General features: G+C 50.4%; 1 protein-coding gene across 1 annotated transcript; it reads left to right on the top strand.

Annotated features, from left to right (window-relative positions):
• Positions 1-591: 591 nt before the first annotated feature.
• TFAP2A (transcription factor AP-2 alpha) lies at positions 592-17,065 on the top strand (the record flags this gene model as incomplete). The annotated part of the gene is made up of 7 exons (XM_081085602.1): positions 592-642; positions 5,188-5,622; positions 8,709-8,760; positions 10,825-11,056; positions 12,900-13,018; positions 14,958-15,099; positions 16,777-17,065. 7 exons carry the CDS (start codon positions 592-594, stop codon positions 17,063-17,065), a joined length of 1,320 nt encoding a protein of 439 aa, XP_080941728.1.
• Positions 17,066-17,540: the final 475 nt, after the last annotated feature.

Here is a 17,540-nt window from a genome sequence, read left to right as displayed (position 1 = left end):
AAGGATAATTTCTAATAAAATGGGAGGGGGCCGGAAGGACAGCGCCGTTCTTAGCACCAGAGGTGGAGGAGCGCCGCTGAGCGCCTGGCCTCTGCGCCGGGCTGCTCCCTCTAGGAGGGGACGGCGTGGGGGGCTGGGGCGGACTGGGGGTGGGGGGACGGGCAGGGGCGCGAGGCGGGGCTCGGGAGCTTTCCAGGGCTCACCGGCCGGGCGTGCGCTCCGGGAGCAAGTTGGCGGCTCCAAGAGGCCTTTATACCTGGTTCGGAGGCAGATAGTCGAGCTGGCGAGCAATTGGATTATTGTTGATATGCTAATGAGGCGATTAGGCTGTGGGTAAAGAGCTGGAAAAGGGAAAAGTTTCTACCATTAGAGGGAGACCTCCGAGCGCACACGGGAGCTCTTTCCCTTCTCGCCTCCTCCTCCTCACCCTCCTCCTCCTCGACCTCCTCCTCCCCCTTTCTGCCCTCCTCCTCCTCTTCTCCCTCCTCCTCCTCCTCCGCTCACCGTCACAGCCGGCACTTTGCGCTTACCCCGCGAGTAGCTGCACTTGGGTGCGAGGCAGAGAGGGGGCCAATCAGTTCACGCCGATCCATGAAAATGCTTTGGAAACTGACGGATAATATCAAGTACGAGGACTGCGAGGTAAGCGCGGCGCCGGCTCAGTTCTCCTCGCGGCCTCAGGATCCGAGCTCTCCCCTCCGCACCTCCGCTCCTCGCAGCCCGCTGAGAAGTGCGGGTGGACAAACTTCGCCCCGCGCCGCGCCCGCCTCTCCGATTCGCCCGAAGGATGCCGGGGAGAGGTCGGACAGCGAGCCAGCGGGCGCTCCCCTTCTCATGTCGCCCCTTCGAAGCCTGTGCCCCACTTTCCCCCCTTTTCTGAGCAACATTGCCTGTGCCCGAGACGAGGGAGAGGAGAGACCAGCATGGGTTTTGGAAGCGATTGCTGGCCTTGGGGCACGCGCCCGTGCGCTCCGCGTGCCTCTCTGGCGAGGTTCTGGGAGCCCAAGTCACCAGGAAGAGAAAGGAAAGAGAAAACCCTTTACCTTTTTTAACTTCCTCTCTGATCCTTCATGTTTGTTTGCTTGTTTATTTACTGGCTTATTTATTCCTCCCCCAACCTTTTTTTATAAAAAGGCTCATTTCTCTGTGGAAAGGGGGGCCGCATCTCCCTTTCAGCGGGTTCAGGGTGCGATCACTCCTCTCCCAACTGCCGCGGGCCGCTCCAGGTGCTCCCGCTGCTCAGGAAGTTCCGCGCCGCTTCTCTCTGAGCACTCGGTTGGCGCCTCCACGGGGTGGGGGTGGGGGGCGGCGCGGCTCGGAGTTTCCCGGCTCCCGGGTCCCCACGCCTCTGCCCCGGCGGCCGCCCGGCAGTCGGCGGCGTCACCGTGGGAATCCCGGCGGGGCTACACGCGACCTCCGGTGCGAGGAGCCAGCGGGGCCAATGGAGCCGTTAAAAAACGCAGGGTCCCGGGAGCTCGGGTTCCCGGAGCCGGGGAAGCCCGGGCACTACCGGTCCGCGCGCCGGAGGCCCTGAGACCCGGCCAGGCGGCCGCCGCTCCAGGAGCCCGTACCGCCCCGGCCGAGAGGAGTCGATGAGTCACGAGAGGGGGAGGGGGCCGCGGCCGGAGATTACCTAAATAAAGAGGCGGCAGTCCCGGCTTTTGCTCTTTCCCCCCTTTCTTTCTCGTTGGCATGGGAGCTGGGAGCGCCAGGCAGGGAGGTCTGCGCGGGCGCAGCGGCAGGGGGCCTGTCTGCCCCGAAATCGGAACCTGGGTTTCTGTGAACGTGGTGCCGCCAGTCTCCCTTCCCCTCCTATTCGCAGACGATTTTAAATCTCGCTCCTTTCCCGGGCCCTTTCTCTCCGCTCTCCCCACCCCCCTGGGGCACGGGGTGACGTCCCTCGGAGACGGGCGCTTCTCCGGGGCTCCTGTTGTGCGCGGCGCGGGGGGCAGACACCCCACGTCAGACCAGCTGCTTTGTTTTCAGAGCGGGGGTGCCCTTGGCGAGCGAATCGGGGTGAAACTCAGTCCTTAAGTCTTAGGCGGGTTGTCCCGGCCGGGCTGTGGCCGGAGGCTGGGGCGCTCACTTTTTCCGAGGCCCAAGCCCGGCTCCCGGCGCTGCACGCTGGGTTGGCGGCGTCCGGGCCTCCGCGCGGCGCTGGGCGCCTGTGGGACCTGGGAGGGAGGCGAGGAACTTGCACCCCCAGAGAGAGACCCTGTGGGGGCGCGTGTGCGTGTGTGTGAGTGAGGCGAAAAAGAGGGAAAAAATGATGAGAAACGAGACGGGGAAGAAAACAGAGTGAAGGCTGTTTCAACAACTTTGGCCGCGGCGGGCGAGTGCCGGAGCAGGGATTTCGGGTTTCCGAGCCGGCTCGGGGCTGTCTAATTATGTCGGGGCTCTGCAGGGACACGCAGGAGGCGAGGTGCCGCTTGTTCTGACAACCCGGCGGGCAGGCTGGCAGCGGCGGCAGCCTAGCCGCTCAGGGAGAGAACGAGCCGTGTCATCCCGGGGGGGGGGGGCGGGGGGGGGCACGGGCGGGAGTGGCCCAGCCAGTCGGACGGGTTTGAGCCGGGAGTCCGCGCCAGCGGCGTCCAGGCTGGGCAGCCTCGCGTCTGCGCGCCCGGGGCCGCGTCCCGGCTCCCCTCCCGGAGCCCCTGCCCTGGAGAGCCGAGGGCGGGGCGGCAGAGCGCACAGCCCCGGGGGTTCGAGGGAGGCTCCAGCGGCAGCCGAGGCGAGGGTCAGGCCCGGGTGGGGCCCCGGGACATGGAGGAGCGGCGAGGCGGCGCGCGGCCGAATCCCGAGTCCCAGGCCCGGCTGCGGAGCGGAGGAGCTCGCGGCCGGAGAGGGCGGGGAGGCGCCTCCGGTGCCGAGAGCCCGTGGAACGCCCGGACACGGTCCCCGGTAGCTCCAGCCGGCGACGCGCGGCCCCCACGCTCTCCCGAGGTCTGCTCCAGCCTTTTAGGTCCGATTGTCCTCACTCGCTTCCTCTCCCCCCTCCCCCTTCCCCGCGGCCTCCCCCTCCGCGCGCTCCGACTCAGCCCCCTCCCTCTCGTCCCCCCTCCCTCCCTCCCTCTTTCCCTCCCTCCCTCCAGCCGGGCTCTCCCTCCTTTCCTCCTCCCTTCTTCCCAGTCCCGGCTTCTCTCCCTCGCCCACACTTTCTTTCTCACACACGCACGCAGACACATCCTCCCTCTCTGCACTCTCTCCCTCTGTCTCCCTCGCTCCCTCTTTCTCTTTCACTTTTGCATGCCCTGCAACCTTTTAAAATGTGGCCCCTTCCCTGTGATTCGCCAGACGCTGCGCCGCTGCCCCCCGCGCGCTCGCCCGCTCCCTCTCTCGCCCGCTTTTTGTCTCTCGCGCTCCCGCTCCCCGCCTCCGATTTGCTACACTGAGGCTCCCGTCAATGGACTGCATTGAGAGCCGGCTCCAGCGCGAGTTGCCTCTCCGCTTCACGCTCGATTTCCAGGCATTCTTCCCTTATTAAGTATTCGTGTAACATTAATAGTCATGAATATCTGCTATTAGGAGGCTCCAGGAACGCTGCCCGGCGCGGTTATTAGAAGCTCAAGCGGAGCCGCCACTAAGAAAAGAGGGGAGACACGGATTAAGGAACACGCGCGCACGCATACACACACAGACACACACTTTTTCTTCTGGGGGGGCTTTTCGTTTTCTAAGGAACTTTGAATCACAACCGATCACGGCAAGATAGAGACCGAGGGGTTCGACCTGCCGAAGGCGCCGCTCGAATCGGTGGTTCAAGTTCGGATGGACCAGAGCGGGGCTCCGGCGCTAGCGGGAGCGGCGGCGCGGTGACCGGAGCCGAGGGTGGCGCCGGACTCCCGGCGCCTTTTGTGTGGGGCGTCCTCGGGCTGCGGGGCAGCCGGGCTCTCCGGGCTTGCTTGTTTTTTTCCACCCTGACTCGGTACCCCAGACTCTTCGCAGATGTTAGTTCACAGTTTTTCAGCTATGGTGAGTCCCACCCCCACCCCCACCCCCGTTTCCTTCGGAATTCTAAGCTGGAAACCTGGTGCGGCGGAGCTGCGCGAGACCTCGGGTTTCGCCACCAGGTTTCCAGCCGGGCGCCCCTTCCATCTGCATTTCCCTCTTTGCTCTTTGCCATCCTCAACTCCCCCGTCTCTGCTCCACATCTCCCGGCGCGCAGACCTACCTCGCCGCTACTCCCCGAGGCGTGTTTCTCGCCATGTTCATCTTTATTTCCTTGCGTCTTCACTTGTTCCTGAGATGTGCTCAACGTTTGATGCTAAATCCGTTTGCACCCCAAAAAAACATAGCCCCATGTGCCCCTTACCCTAGGGGCCGAGGCTGCACCTCCGAGGGTTCGCATTCCCCGGAATCAACTCTGTTCACTTGTTTTGCAAGCGAATTTCAATAGAGGAACAGAAAGTCAGGCGTTTCTCCTGCCTTTTGCGGCTGGGGTGGGAGGGGTGGGGGCCCCCGCCCCGGGGTGCACCTCTCTCATTAAACCCAAGAGGGCTGAGTCTATTTTAAACCTGGACTAGACGTCCCCATCCATGTGGTAAATCGAACGCCGGGGAGAAAGGGGCTTTTAACTGAGGGAACGGAAAAGGCAGAGTCTCCCCCCCGCCCCACCCCAACCTGCAGTTAAAACCTTCTTTAAGCTGGTCATTTAAACGTGCTTCGTTATAGCCCCACTACGAAATGTTTCTATTTAAATAGTCATGAAATGCTAATAGTCTTTGAACGGGTATGATTTTTCCCTCCAAATAAATGGAACGAGGTAAACAACGCAGTTCAAATGGTGTGTGTGTGTGTGTGTGTGTGTGTGTGTGTGTGTGTGTGTGTGGCGCTTCTGCTGTTTAATATTTAGTAGGAATTTTAATTTTGCTGAAGGGAGGTTTCTCGCCGCAGCTTATCGTGGCTCCATTCTGGGAGGCCCTTTTCTATCCGGCCCGACCGTGGAAAGATATAGCTAAGGAGAGTCTCTTCCGCCCCACACTTGCCCAGTCTCATTCCCCGCGTTTTTGGAAGGGCCCGTTTCACTTCTGGGGTATTTTCCAAAAGGAGCACCTGGGAGCGCGTTTCTGCGGCCTGCCGCCGGGCAGGGGCGCTTTCCCACGCGGCCCTGCGGAGTGGGTTCAGCCTGGACAGCCGGAGCCCGACGCCTGACTGCTTGTTCTTCGCTTTCCTCTCGCTCTCTCCTAGGACCGTCACGACGGCACCAGCAACGGGACAGCACGGTTGCCCCAGCTGGGCACTGTAGGTCAATCTCCCTACACGAGCGCCCCGCCGCTGTCCCACACCCCCAATGCCGACTTCCAGCCCCCCTACTTCCCCCCGCCCTACCAGCCTATCTACTCCCAGTCGCAAGATCCTTACTCCCACGTCAACGACCCCTACAGCCTGAACCCCCTGCACGCCCAGCCGCAGCCGCAGCACCCGGGCTGGCCGGGCCAGAGGCAGAGCCAGGAGGCCGGGCTCCTGCACACGCACCGGGGGCTGCCCCACCAGCTGTCTGGCCTGGATCCTCGCAGGGACTACCGACGGCACGAGGACCTCCTGCACGGCCCGCACGGGCTGGGCTCCGGACTCGGAGACCTCCCGATCCACTCCTTACCTCACGCCATCGAGGACGTCCCGGTAAGAGGCCGCGCGGACGGCGCGAGAGGGAGTGCAGCCCGTGCCCCCTCCCAGAGAAGATGCCGGGGATGCACAGCCGGTGGGCCCGGGTTTTCTCCAGTGTGTTCACTTTTTCAAAATCTCATTTTATTTTTGGGGCGGGCGCTTTCAGGACCCACATAGACAACCGAATTTTAAAAATTAAAAATGAGTTCTGCCCCTAGAACAATGGTTCCTGGAAATCTTCCAGACAATGCCAGCATTACCATTTCCACCGACGCAAATAAATCAGATGAATGTCACAATATCTCCCCCTCGCCAAGACAGTAAACTGTTTCGATTGGGAGAGGATCTAATTCCACCTCTGAGTCTGGCGCTGGGATTTCCCCCTGTCCTGAAAAAGATGTTAAATTCAACCGAAAGAGCTCATTAAATGCTCTGGCAACTCAAAAGAAAGTGTAAAAGACATACTGAAAAATTAATTTTACCGGATTTCATAAGCATTAGTGATATCTGAAAGTTGTGTGTATCCCCTACCCTGATTACGGAAGAGTTAAGTAGCAAATCTGAGCAGAGGGACATTAAAATGCAGCCTTCTTCTCTTCCTAGGGGTGCTAAGTGCTGGCCTCATAAATCATTAGCTGGGTTCCAAACGCCTATCAGAACCTGCTACACCCCATATTAAATTAAATGTTCTGAAACTATTGAGCAACATTACTTGTTTTAATTCAGTTATCAATAAATGTAGTTTAAAATGATCTCTTAATAAGCATGATATTAGCACATTTACTCTTTACAATGTAAGCCAGCTATTGATAATTTGAAAATACTTTCTAAAATTAAATTTAAACCAGCATCTCTGCTTCAATTCTACATATTTATGGTTTCCTCACAACCTTCCTGAAATGGAATTAGAACAAGCCAATAATTTTATTAAAGCTGTAAAGGCTCTATTAATGCTGCTTTTCTTTGGAGAGGAAATGTATCTGGATGTGATTTTTGCTGAAATGCTATTTCAAATTACTGCATCAAATATTGCAGCAATATGTCCGTTGACAGTTTAATGATTACTGCATTAGATTGCAAAGAAAATGGTCAGATGAACTTACCTGCTTGCTTGGTGAATTTAAAACTGTAAGTTACATAGGAAAATAGAAAATTTATTATATCTCTCATTTAGCTCAGTTAATCACTGAAATTTGTTGGTTGTGTTTAGCAGCCTTGCATGGAAAGCAGAAAAGTAGGAACTTGATCCAATGTGGGGTTTAGTAAGCATTGTGTGTGTGTGTGTGTGTGTGTGTGTGTGTGTGTGTGTGTGTGTGGTATGTGTATGTGTGTTCGAACATGTATTTAGAAGCTGATACTAAACTGTGCAGTTCTTGGGAAGGAAAACGAGAGGAGCAATAGTTGAGAAAAGCGCAATTAAAAAACAAGCCTGGAAGTTGTGATCATTTTACTTCTTCCCAAAGATTCTCTGAATCCTTTTCCTAGCCTGGTCTTTGGAAATATTTGAATTGCAAAATAATGTTGCAAGCTTTTGAGACGACTGTGGATTAGAATTGCTCTACTTTGCAAAAATTCGAAAGTGGTTGGTGTGAATTCTTAACACCTGTATAGTCACTCTTTGTGGTGAAATTGGTCAGTAGGAGAAATTAACCTAAAGATCAAATGAAAACAAGGAAACCCAGTTGCTGCTCTCCCCCTCCCTTCCCCACCTTTTAAGAAAAAAATTCTTTCAAAGGAATTTGGGTCAGGAAAAGGGTTGTTTTCAATTTTCCCATTGCTGCAACAGTTAACCTTTAATAAGAATGACTGCTAAATATTTAAGAAAATCAAATCGATGGTGAAAATTATTTAATCATTAATATCTCAGTGGGGTTTTAAACTTAACAGTCTTCCCTGTATGGACAAGGTCTAGAAATAACACAAATAAAAGTATTATGCCACACTACATTTACTTTATGAGTTTAGGGTGCATGCATAAAGGGATCATATTTCCCCATATAGTTAAAACACAAGAACTGCAGCAGTACTCATTTCTGAACATTTCTCAATTTAATTATACTTAAATCCAGAAGCACTTTAGGCGAGTTACAAATGAGAGCATTGAGTATAATAAAACCTGTAATAAAGCAACTTAGTACCATCCACCCGGAATCATTGCGATCAGGCACAATTAACAGGAGCATAAATCCAAGACAGAATGGAAAATGTTTGAATCAGTATTATTGTTGGACAAAGACTAGAGAAGGAAGGAATAGTTTTTTAAATGGTAATGCCTGTGTTTGGTAGCGATTGCGAAATCGTCTATCTCAGCAGCCCTGGTGCTAATTTGTAAACACAGCCAGACATTATATTGCCTGTCAGTTTCTGCATTAGAAAACATGATTTCATTTTACTTTCTAATCACGTTTCGACTCTGGCACACACATATACCCATCCATCCGCAAAAAAAGAAAACCCCACCCCAACAAATCTGCTGTTGGACAACAGAAACAACCTCAAACGTTTTTTGTGTTTGTTTTTAAAAATCATTTATATCCCTCTCTGATATCCAATTTAGGCAGTAGTCCTTTTTTTCAAAAAGATCACACAAATGATTATTTTCCCATAAGTGAAGATGTGTGTCTGCATTTGCTATTTATCACACTACCTAAAGCGTTTCCAGCGCACCCCTGTCCTGCCTGTCATTTCTATTGTGTTTCCTGGCTTTTGCTGCTGAGCCCTTGAATCACTAAAAGTCCGAAGCCACTGAGGCGCCAAAGTAATGCTAGGTGCATTTTAAAAGGTTGAGCTGATTGTGGAAAAGATTAGGTGCTCCAGAACTCGATTTTAATTTCCAAAGAAAGTTTTATTCCCAACCCCCACTTCTTTCAAACTCAAATTATTTGCTGGAGGAGGAGAAATTGGCCGTGGGTGTGCAGTGAAACCTCTTGAGTTGCAAAGCCCCAGATTCCAATAAGCCAAGATGAGATGTTTATATATAAATGTCACTATAAGGGGGGAATTTTGATTCTACACCTTCCCCTCCCCCCATCTTGCACGGAATATTCATTTCCTTTTGTTTTGATTATACACTTACATCCATGTGTATCCTTTTGTTGCAGCATGTAGAAGACCCGGGTATTAACATCCCAGATCAAACTGTAATTAAGAAAGGTAAGCCATTTCCTTTTGCATTCCAAGCATGTCCTTACAGGCATAGTGCTATTTAAAAGAACTTGCAGAGCTGTATTTATTTTTTTCAAATACGATTTTCCTAAAGGCTCAGAATTAGCAAACAGGCATAGAACAGCAATGCTTGAATGATCGGCTTTCAGTAGGTTAGCAATGGCAACAGGCTAGCTTTGTTCTGATTCATGATTTGATTATTTAATTTAGTTTAATGATATCTGGACAAACACATAAAATGTGTAATAGTTTAACCGATTTGGAAGTGGCATTTCAATTTTGAAACGTTTTAATAGCTTGTGTGAGTGGCCAGGAGTGTTAAGAAGTGATATGCTAAAACAGTGCAAATAATTTACTATTGATATAAGGGCAGATGATAAAGAGACATAGCATTCCTTAGCAGAGTGAAAAAAAAAAAAAAAAACCTTTCATGATTTTCCACTTAATTTCTCATTAGCTCTTTAAGGGTTTTTAAACTTTGTGAATTAGGTTAACAAAAATTTGGCTTTTGGTTAAAATTAGCATCTTGAAGATGTCAGTATTGTTAGCATAATTGTTCATAGCAAAAGTTGTTTTAAGTGTCCAGTGATTTGGATGGATCTGTAATTTGTATTGTATTTAGTGAGTAGAAATAAAGTTTACTGGATTAAATGCTATTCACAGCAGCTTTGTTGTTGTTGTTGTTGTTATGGTGGCTATGTTACATTTCAGGATTCTAGGCACCACCAGAGGATGGTGCTATATAAAACTGTTCTCATTTCATTTCTAACCCCAATCAGTTTGTTAGCGAGTTTAGAGTTTCATTTTTGCATCTGTGAAGTCTTTGTCACATCAAATTAGATGTGCAAGGGATAAATCTTAAGAGATGCTCTTTCCAAGTCGACATGATAATTGGCTCTTTTATTAGTAATCTCTCAAGAGTTCGTTTAACTCCTATTGTCTCTATTAGCCTCCCCAGAGCTATTAATGTCACAAGTGATCTATCCAAAACTAGAGCCCCCCCCCCCCCCACCTCCCCATACATCTAGAATATCCCATTAAAGAGGGAGGAGTAAGGCAATGAGAATGTTTACACATTATTATATATGTCTCCATGTGGGATTTTAAAAATACAAACGCATACGGTACTTAAATGGTTATGAATGCATCTGAATCATATTGGTGTCGAGAAATGTAACGTTAGAACACTTTCTGCTGGTCTTGAAATTTTTTTCTAACTCTGACGGGTCCGACAATGAAGAGCTAATGAATTTAGCTAGTGAGGTGTCCTCCCTGCCTTCCCAATGAGGACGCGTGAGCAGAGGACCATTAACTATTTGCTCAACCAAAGTATTCCGTGGTGGGCCTGTGTAGCCTTCCTTCTAGTACAAAACCGGGCTTGGGTGGCTCTTCAAAACTCGAGTCGTTCTCAGAACTAAACATAAGAAAGGGCCTATTTCTCCAAAGGATGGGGCACGTGTTGTGTGTGTCAACAAACCACTTCCCAGCTTGGTGCTGCCTTAAAACTGAAAATGCTCATTTACAGGCTGATTTGCCATCTAAACGCTGGGCTGATTTTAATGACAGGTTTATGAAGTCATTTCCCCCCAACACTCAACCCCTCATTCCACCAAACTCCAAAGGACGCGTAGTTGCCTTGCTCTTGGTTTGCAAACGTCATCCCCGCCCCTGCACCCAAGCCCGCTCTGGAGCACCTTGTCTAGGGCCCCCCGTCCTCGGACGCTGGCGCTCAGCGGCTCGCAGTGGCACCACCAGCTCCAGACAGCACCCTGACAACAGGACAGGGTCTGGGCAGAAGCACAGGCTGGCCGGTGGGCTGTGGGGGCACCTCCAGGCCGGGGGGTGGGGGTGGGGGCCGCCGAGGAGAAGTCTTGATCCCAGGACGGCGGAGGGCAGGAGGTGGGAAAGAGCCATGCAGTTTTCAGGGCTGGAAGAAAAGGGGGGCTGCCGCGCGAGCCGGGGCGCCTGCCCTGGCCGGGAGGAGAGGCGGGCCCGGCAGCTCCTGGCCGGGATCCTCGGCTCCCACACACGGCCTCCGGTCTGTCTCCGCAGGCCCCGTGTCCCTGTCCAAGTCCAACAGCAACGCCGTCTCCGCCATCCCCATTAACAAGGACAACCTCTTCGGTGGCGTCGTGAACCCCAACGAAGTCTTCTGTTCAGTTCCGGGTCGCCTCTCGCTCCTCAGCTCCACCTCGAAGTACAAGGTCACGGTGGCGGAAGTACAGCGGCGCCTCTCACCGCCCGAGTGTCTCAACGCTTCGCTGCTGGGCGGAGTGCTGCGGAGGTGAGGCCTGCGCGGCCCGACCTCCCCGCCCGCGGCCCGGGTGGCACTGCGCCTGCGCCGGGCCGCGACGCCGACAGACCTCGCGCCGCGGCCCTCCCTTTGCGGGACAGGAAAGGGGCGGGGAGAAGGCGTGGGACGGAGTGGGTGGAGCTGGGGGCGGGGCTAGGCGGCGCGCGTCCGCCTTCTCCGCCCCTCCCCGCGCGGGGGTGGGGCCTGGCGCGCGCCCGGGTGGTGGCGGCCGCGCGCTCGCTGGGCCCTCCGGCTCCTCCCGCCCCGCCCGGCGCGCACGCGCAGCTCGCTCCGCCGTGAGCTCAGTCCCGGCTGCGGCAGCCGCGGGGCGCCGTGCAGCTGCCTTTTACCTCCTTGCGCACACCTTGCTGGCCCTGGAAAACTTCCTCTCGGGCGCCTCGCTTTTCTTTACCTCCGTGTAGGGTCTCCGACGGGTAACCCGTCGTTCCTAGAATAGAGTTTTAAGTGGAAGACAGCTGCTTTCTCTTGAGTCAGCTCGCCATGCCCGCCGGTCATTACCACCTCGGACAGAAGGTGACTCCCCGTGCCCAAGGCACTTGCATTCAGGGTCGCGATGTCTGGCGGCCCCGATGTGTGCCAGGCAGCACGCAAGGCACGTTTAAATGCATTAGGTGCAGTCCCTGCCGACGAATACATGTTACATACGTGGCCTCACCCCTGCGAGGTCGGAATGATTCATTTCGTAGATAAGATTTTATAAGCGGCAGTGAGGTGGAGCATCTTCCCTCAGGGCAGGTTTCTCCCTCCTGTGGGCTTCTTCCTCCTAGGGTTCCACCCAACCGAGGGTCTTGTGTTGAGCTTTCCCAGACAAATACTTTCTCCCCCCACCCCCTTTTTTTAAAATAAGAAAGTAGACCAAAACTTTATCCTTTTGATATTCATTTACCTACCTATGAGACTTTTGGTTCTGCTCTGGTAGGTATATCCCATACAAAGCCTATCAAACCATTCTTGAAAGGTTTTAACATCAGCTATTTTAACCTTTTCTTCCTCCTTCACAGTCACTTGGCTGTCCCTTTGTAATCTCTCACTGTCACAGATCTGAGTCCGCCCTCTGCCTTTTCCTCCCCTTCCCCCACCCCCAATATTGGAGACTGTTTACCTAGGGGAGTATAATCTAATCCACACAATTAAAGAGCACTTGAGTAGGGAATAAAATCTGAAATTAATTAATTTGCTGTTTTATTTAAACAATTTATCTTAACCACTTTCTGATTATGGAAGTCTATTTAGACATCTATTTAGAACCGCCTCCATTGTCTCAAAATCAGTGAAATTTTTAAAGGCCGATAGCAGCTTTTGACATTTCCTGTTAGGCTGGTGACATGGCATGTAAACAGTTGGTGAAATGAATTCCCCGTTGGGGCTAAAGCCAGAGCAAGAAACGTGAGAGTGATGATAACTTTGGTTACTCTGAACAACCTAACAGCAGATCTTACAAAGACAATTTAAAGACCCCACTGGGATGTATGTGATTGTAACAACAGGGAAAATATACAGTGACCAGTTGAACTAAAAAGTACCTTACACCCTAGAGGTGAGAGCTGTTTTTGTTTGTGGTTCTTCAGAGAGTTGGGAACTCAAAACCTTCCAACCTGCCACAATAATTGCAATAATAACTGAAGACAGACGATGCTTTACAGTTTAACAAGCATTTGTCTCCTGTGATGTTTCTGTACCATTTCTCCCTAGATTTCCCTCCCTTAAATATCTTGGGGCTGTGATTCTTAATTTTAGGAAGCTGTCAAAATTACTATAATAATGCAGAGCAACCCAATGTTTTCTAAATCCCTTTCCTATATTTTCAAAACAGGGCGAAGTCTAAAAATGGAGGAAGATCTTTAAGAGAAAAGCTGGACAAAATAGGATTAAATCTGCCAGCAGGGAGACGCAAAGCTGCCAATGTCACCCTGCTCACATCACTAGTGGAGGGTAAGCGAGTCTACTTGCTAACAAGAGGGAAGTTTCTTCTGGGGAAATGGGTAGTACTTAGTGGCCAGATGTTTGGTTGTATTTTGTGTCAATTGGGCAGTTTCATTTTTTTTTTTCCAGAGAACGAAGCAGGAAGTGAATGAAATTCTTGCATGTCAAAAAACTATTTGCATTTATTCCTACCCTCCTTTCCTCTTCCCCTCTGCCACAAAATTACACCTCCCTAGCCCAATTCTGACCTAAACAATGTGAAAATGTAAGAACTGCATATTCTCCAAGTTCCTGTCTCCCTTATAGAGCTCAGCAGTAAATCACTTAAGGTATTCTGACATCTGCATTTGAGAAATGCGTGACCATTACTTCCTGAATTAATTTGGGAATCTTTGACCTGCATCCTGATTTAAGACCATCCTGAAAGCTCAGGGTTATATACCCTTTCAGTTTTTGTTTTCCAAACATATGCTCCCTTATCTCTCCTTTAATTGTGCTTCTTTACTTGGAGGGGAAGAAAAGTGAGTGATTTTAGACTTTGAATTGTTTGGATATAAAAAGAAAAAAGAAAGATGAGCATTGCAAAAAGTTTCTCCTGGCAGTTTTAAACACACACACACGCACGCATGCATGCACACACACACAACACACACATGCATGCTTCCAAACCCCTCAAAAACAAAAGCCAACCCTGTCCTCACTCCCTGCTCTAGATGCACCGTCACCAGGATCTTCTCAGATTCCTGCTTCCTCTAGATTCCTGTTAAGTTTTTCTGATGCTAAATTGGCTTAAGTTGAGTGTGTTGGAATAAATATATAGCTCTCTTGCATTTTCCTTTGTGTTCTGCTGGAAATGCCTTATGGCTATAGGGAAAAAGGCACTTAAATTATCAGGCAGATTTCAAAACTGCCATTTATATTTACAGAAGGCATTTTATCTTATTTACATTTTCTATTTGAGGAGGTGTAATACAGTTGAATTCAACTTCTAGCTTTGTAAATAACTAAAAATGTTTAAAACGGTAAATTTGAGGAGGAACCTTATGTACCATTTGATAATGGTGTCAAAGATGACAATAATATTAACTGTTAAATAATAAGCATTTGTTCAGTGCCAGAAACTATCTATAGTAGCATTATATTCATTATATTAAAAATAATACCAATACATAGAAAATGCTCTATCCATACTCTAAGAGACCTATATGCAAAAAAAAAAGTAGTTATGAGTTCGGGTGTAGTGTGAGAGTATGTGTGGGTTTTGGGGTTGAGCCCTGTAGCAGGGAGGCAGTTTCTGGAGAACTGTTATTGTTTGTGATCCGCTCCATTTTATGGAAACAAGCTCTGCGGAGAGGGCTTTGATGCTCTAATTGGCGCATGCGTTCTTCCGGAGCTGGAGCTAATGGCAGGAAGCCCTGCAGTAAAAACCAACTGGTTCAGGAAATTAAAACCAAAGATTCGAAAATCAACAACACAGACAGACTCAGTGGAGTGACCCTCAAATCCTCTTGGTTAATCGGTTTGAATGAACAGATAATTATATGCGATCAAGTTAAAATGTAAACCCTTAGTTGTTACCTTGCAGAAAAGCTCAAGGAGTAATTATGCATACCATTTATGAATGCGTTGATAGGTGTGAGGTTGGAATACAAGAAACATTTTAAAAGAGAAGTTGGGACAATGTTATCAGGGTGGGGATGAGAATGGGGGTAGTGGATGAGATTTACATTTTCAAATCATCTTGGCCTTCTAGGGTAAGTGGCCATTTTTCCTGATAACTACATCCACCAGAATCTACCGGGAAGGAAATAAAATGCCTGAAATGAGAAAACAAGTATTTTGTGTTTCCTTCAACATCTGGTTTAAGAAAATAAGGGAGTTGGGAGGAAGTTTTGATCCCAACTCTACATTCTCTTGCACTCGCCTCCCTCCTCTCACCTCTTGCCAGGAGAAGCCGTCCACCTAGCCAGGGACTTTGGGTACGTGTGTGAAACCGAATTTCCTGCCAAAGCAGTAGCTGAATTTCTCAACCGACAACATTCCGATCCCAATGAGCAAGTGACAAGAAAAAACATGCTCCTGGCTACAAAGTAAGGCGCTTACCTCTTCAGGGTTTCATTGTGAAGAGAAACAAAAATCAAATTTGCTCTCACTTTTCTCTTTTCCTTTTGTGTTAGTCAGCTTTGTTGTTGTAAATATTGATAAACACAATCTGATAAATCATAATCTATTTTAAAGGGGAGGTACAAGTAGAATTGTTCTGTGTATTTCCATCTCTTCTGCCTCACCTTCCCATCACAAACAATTAATGTGTGTGTGGGGGTGGGGGATTGTAGGGATTTGATAGAAGTTGAGCGTGGGTTTGTGACTGTTGTTTCAGAATGACCAGAATCAAGTCAACAAAAGAGTAAACAGGCTTGTCTATATCGGTTTCTTTTTCTTGCCCAAGTCAGTTTTTGTCTTCTATCAATGTAAACCCTTAGTTGTTAATCCAAAGGCAAGGATTAAGTAGTGGCCTGCAAAATGTGCAAACCAGAAGTTGTCCTAGTTTCAACCCTAATCCCTATCCCATTTCTTGCTTCCTTTCTCCTGGAAAGTGACACACACACCACAAGTTTTAGCCCACAGGCAAGATATCAAGTAGGTTTCAAAATGGCCCCTAGTTATATTCCCATGGGTGCTTGGGTTGAATAGGCTTCTCCAGGTGGTATGTGAAAAGAAAATGACTGTCTTGGTATGTTTTCTGGACATTAAAAGGCTTGTTTGGAAGCCTTTAATTATCAAAGTCCACGTCACAGGAAGGCATGGAACCAGAGGGCAGAGGCTGCGGCCTCAGGCAGCACAGTGTTTGGCCTGGGGACATCATCAGTCTTGGGGAAGGCAGCCTGCTAGCACTCCCACTTTTCCCTTCTCCCTACCCCCACCCTACCTCCATCCCCAAGGCCCAGCTCATCCTTGTTTCCCACATTCAGAGACAGGGCTTCCAGTGTGCAGGCCTCATCTTCCTATATTTCAACTTCTCCTCTTTCCTGAGGTTCGAAGCATGCCCATGTTCACAATTTCCCTAGAGCGTTTTATTTTATTTTGATGTATGGGGAAAGACATGGAATGGGAAACTGAAATGACCCTTTCTTCTTCTCCAAACCACTCTGAATATCCCCAAGTCATGGGGTTTTCATGCCTTTTTTTTTTTTTAAGGCAGAATAATCCCAAGAAAAGTTTTGCCTTTCTGTTCACATGCAACTGATTAGAAGGTGAATGAGTGGAGACTTCATCCCTCAAACTGCTAGAAGATCAGAGGAGAGGGTCTCTGTAATGTTTTCAACAGGACAGCGGATGGCCGCATGCTGTTGGCTATTGAAGAGAGACTTGTGTGTGACTCCTTGTCCCTCTTACTGTCCTTTGTTCTCTTCTCGTGTGTGAAATGTTTTCCAGTGACTGGGATGTTTGGTGTGAGCAAGAAAGGAGGGGTTAGAAGTTTGGTATAGCTGGGAGGCGCCGGGGGAGGAGGGGCAGAGAGACAGAGGCAGAGACGGAACGCATTAGTGAAATATTTAAAGAAGGAGCAGCGCCGTGGTAGTGGACACTGCTGGGTCTTCCAGCACGTGGCCCCTGCAGGTCTGTCTCTAGGGCGGGGGTCTTGGGTCAGGTCAGTGTCTGCTAGATCCTGGCAGAGCTAAGCGTAGGGAGAAAGGTTATCTCTGCTGCTGGCGCTGCCCCAGAGGAGTTTCATGTCTCCCTCTCTCTCCGCTTCACTTGTGCTGCAGACAGATCTGCAAAGAGTTCACCGACCTGCTGGCTCAGGACCGATCTCCTCTGGGGAACTCGCGGCCCAACCCCATCCTGGAGCCCGGCATCCAGAGCTGCTTGACCCACTTCAACCTCATCTCCCACGGCTTCGGCAGCCCGGCGGTGTGCGCCGCGGTCACGGCCCTGCAGAACTATCTCACCGAGGCCCTCAAGGCCATGGACAAAATGTACCTCAGCAACAACCCCAACAGCCACACGGACAACAGCGCCAAAAGCAGCGACAAAGAGGAGAAACACAGAAAGTGAGGCTCTCCTCCCGCCCAGCCCCGCCCATGCCTCGCCAGCCCCTCCCCCAAGCGCCCACCCACTCTGTCTTCCCCGCACCAACCTCCCCCGGCAGGTGACAGCTCCGGGATCAGCACCCCCCACTGCTGCTACTGCTGCCGCCGCCGCCGCCGCCGCCTTCAGTCCTCCCGTCCGGGAGCCCGGGGACTGCTCTGCGCTGTCAGCGGGGCAGCCCTGCTGACTCAGGCCCTGCCTCGACTTCCCCTGTCAGCACCCACCCACTGCCCTCATGTGGAGCCGAAGAACAGAACAGGCCGTGAAGCCAGCAAAGAAAAGTTCTGTCGGAGTTTGTGAACTTTTTTTTTTTTTTTTTAAATAAATAAAAAACCCCACACAGCAACAATGGCAACAACAACAAAAACTTAAAACTTTTTTTTTTTCTAAAAAAAGAACGCAAAAATTTTAAAAAAATTATATGAGCTTCATGGGACTGAAT

This window comes from Myotis nattereri (assembly GCF_964212035.1).
Source record: "Myotis nattereri genome assembly, chromosome: 3".
NCBI lineage: Eukaryota > Metazoa > Chordata > Mammalia > Chiroptera > Vespertilionidae > Myotis > Myotis nattereri.
The sequence above is the reverse complement of the archived record's forward strand: the minus strand, read 5'-3'. Positions and strand labels throughout refer to the sequence as shown.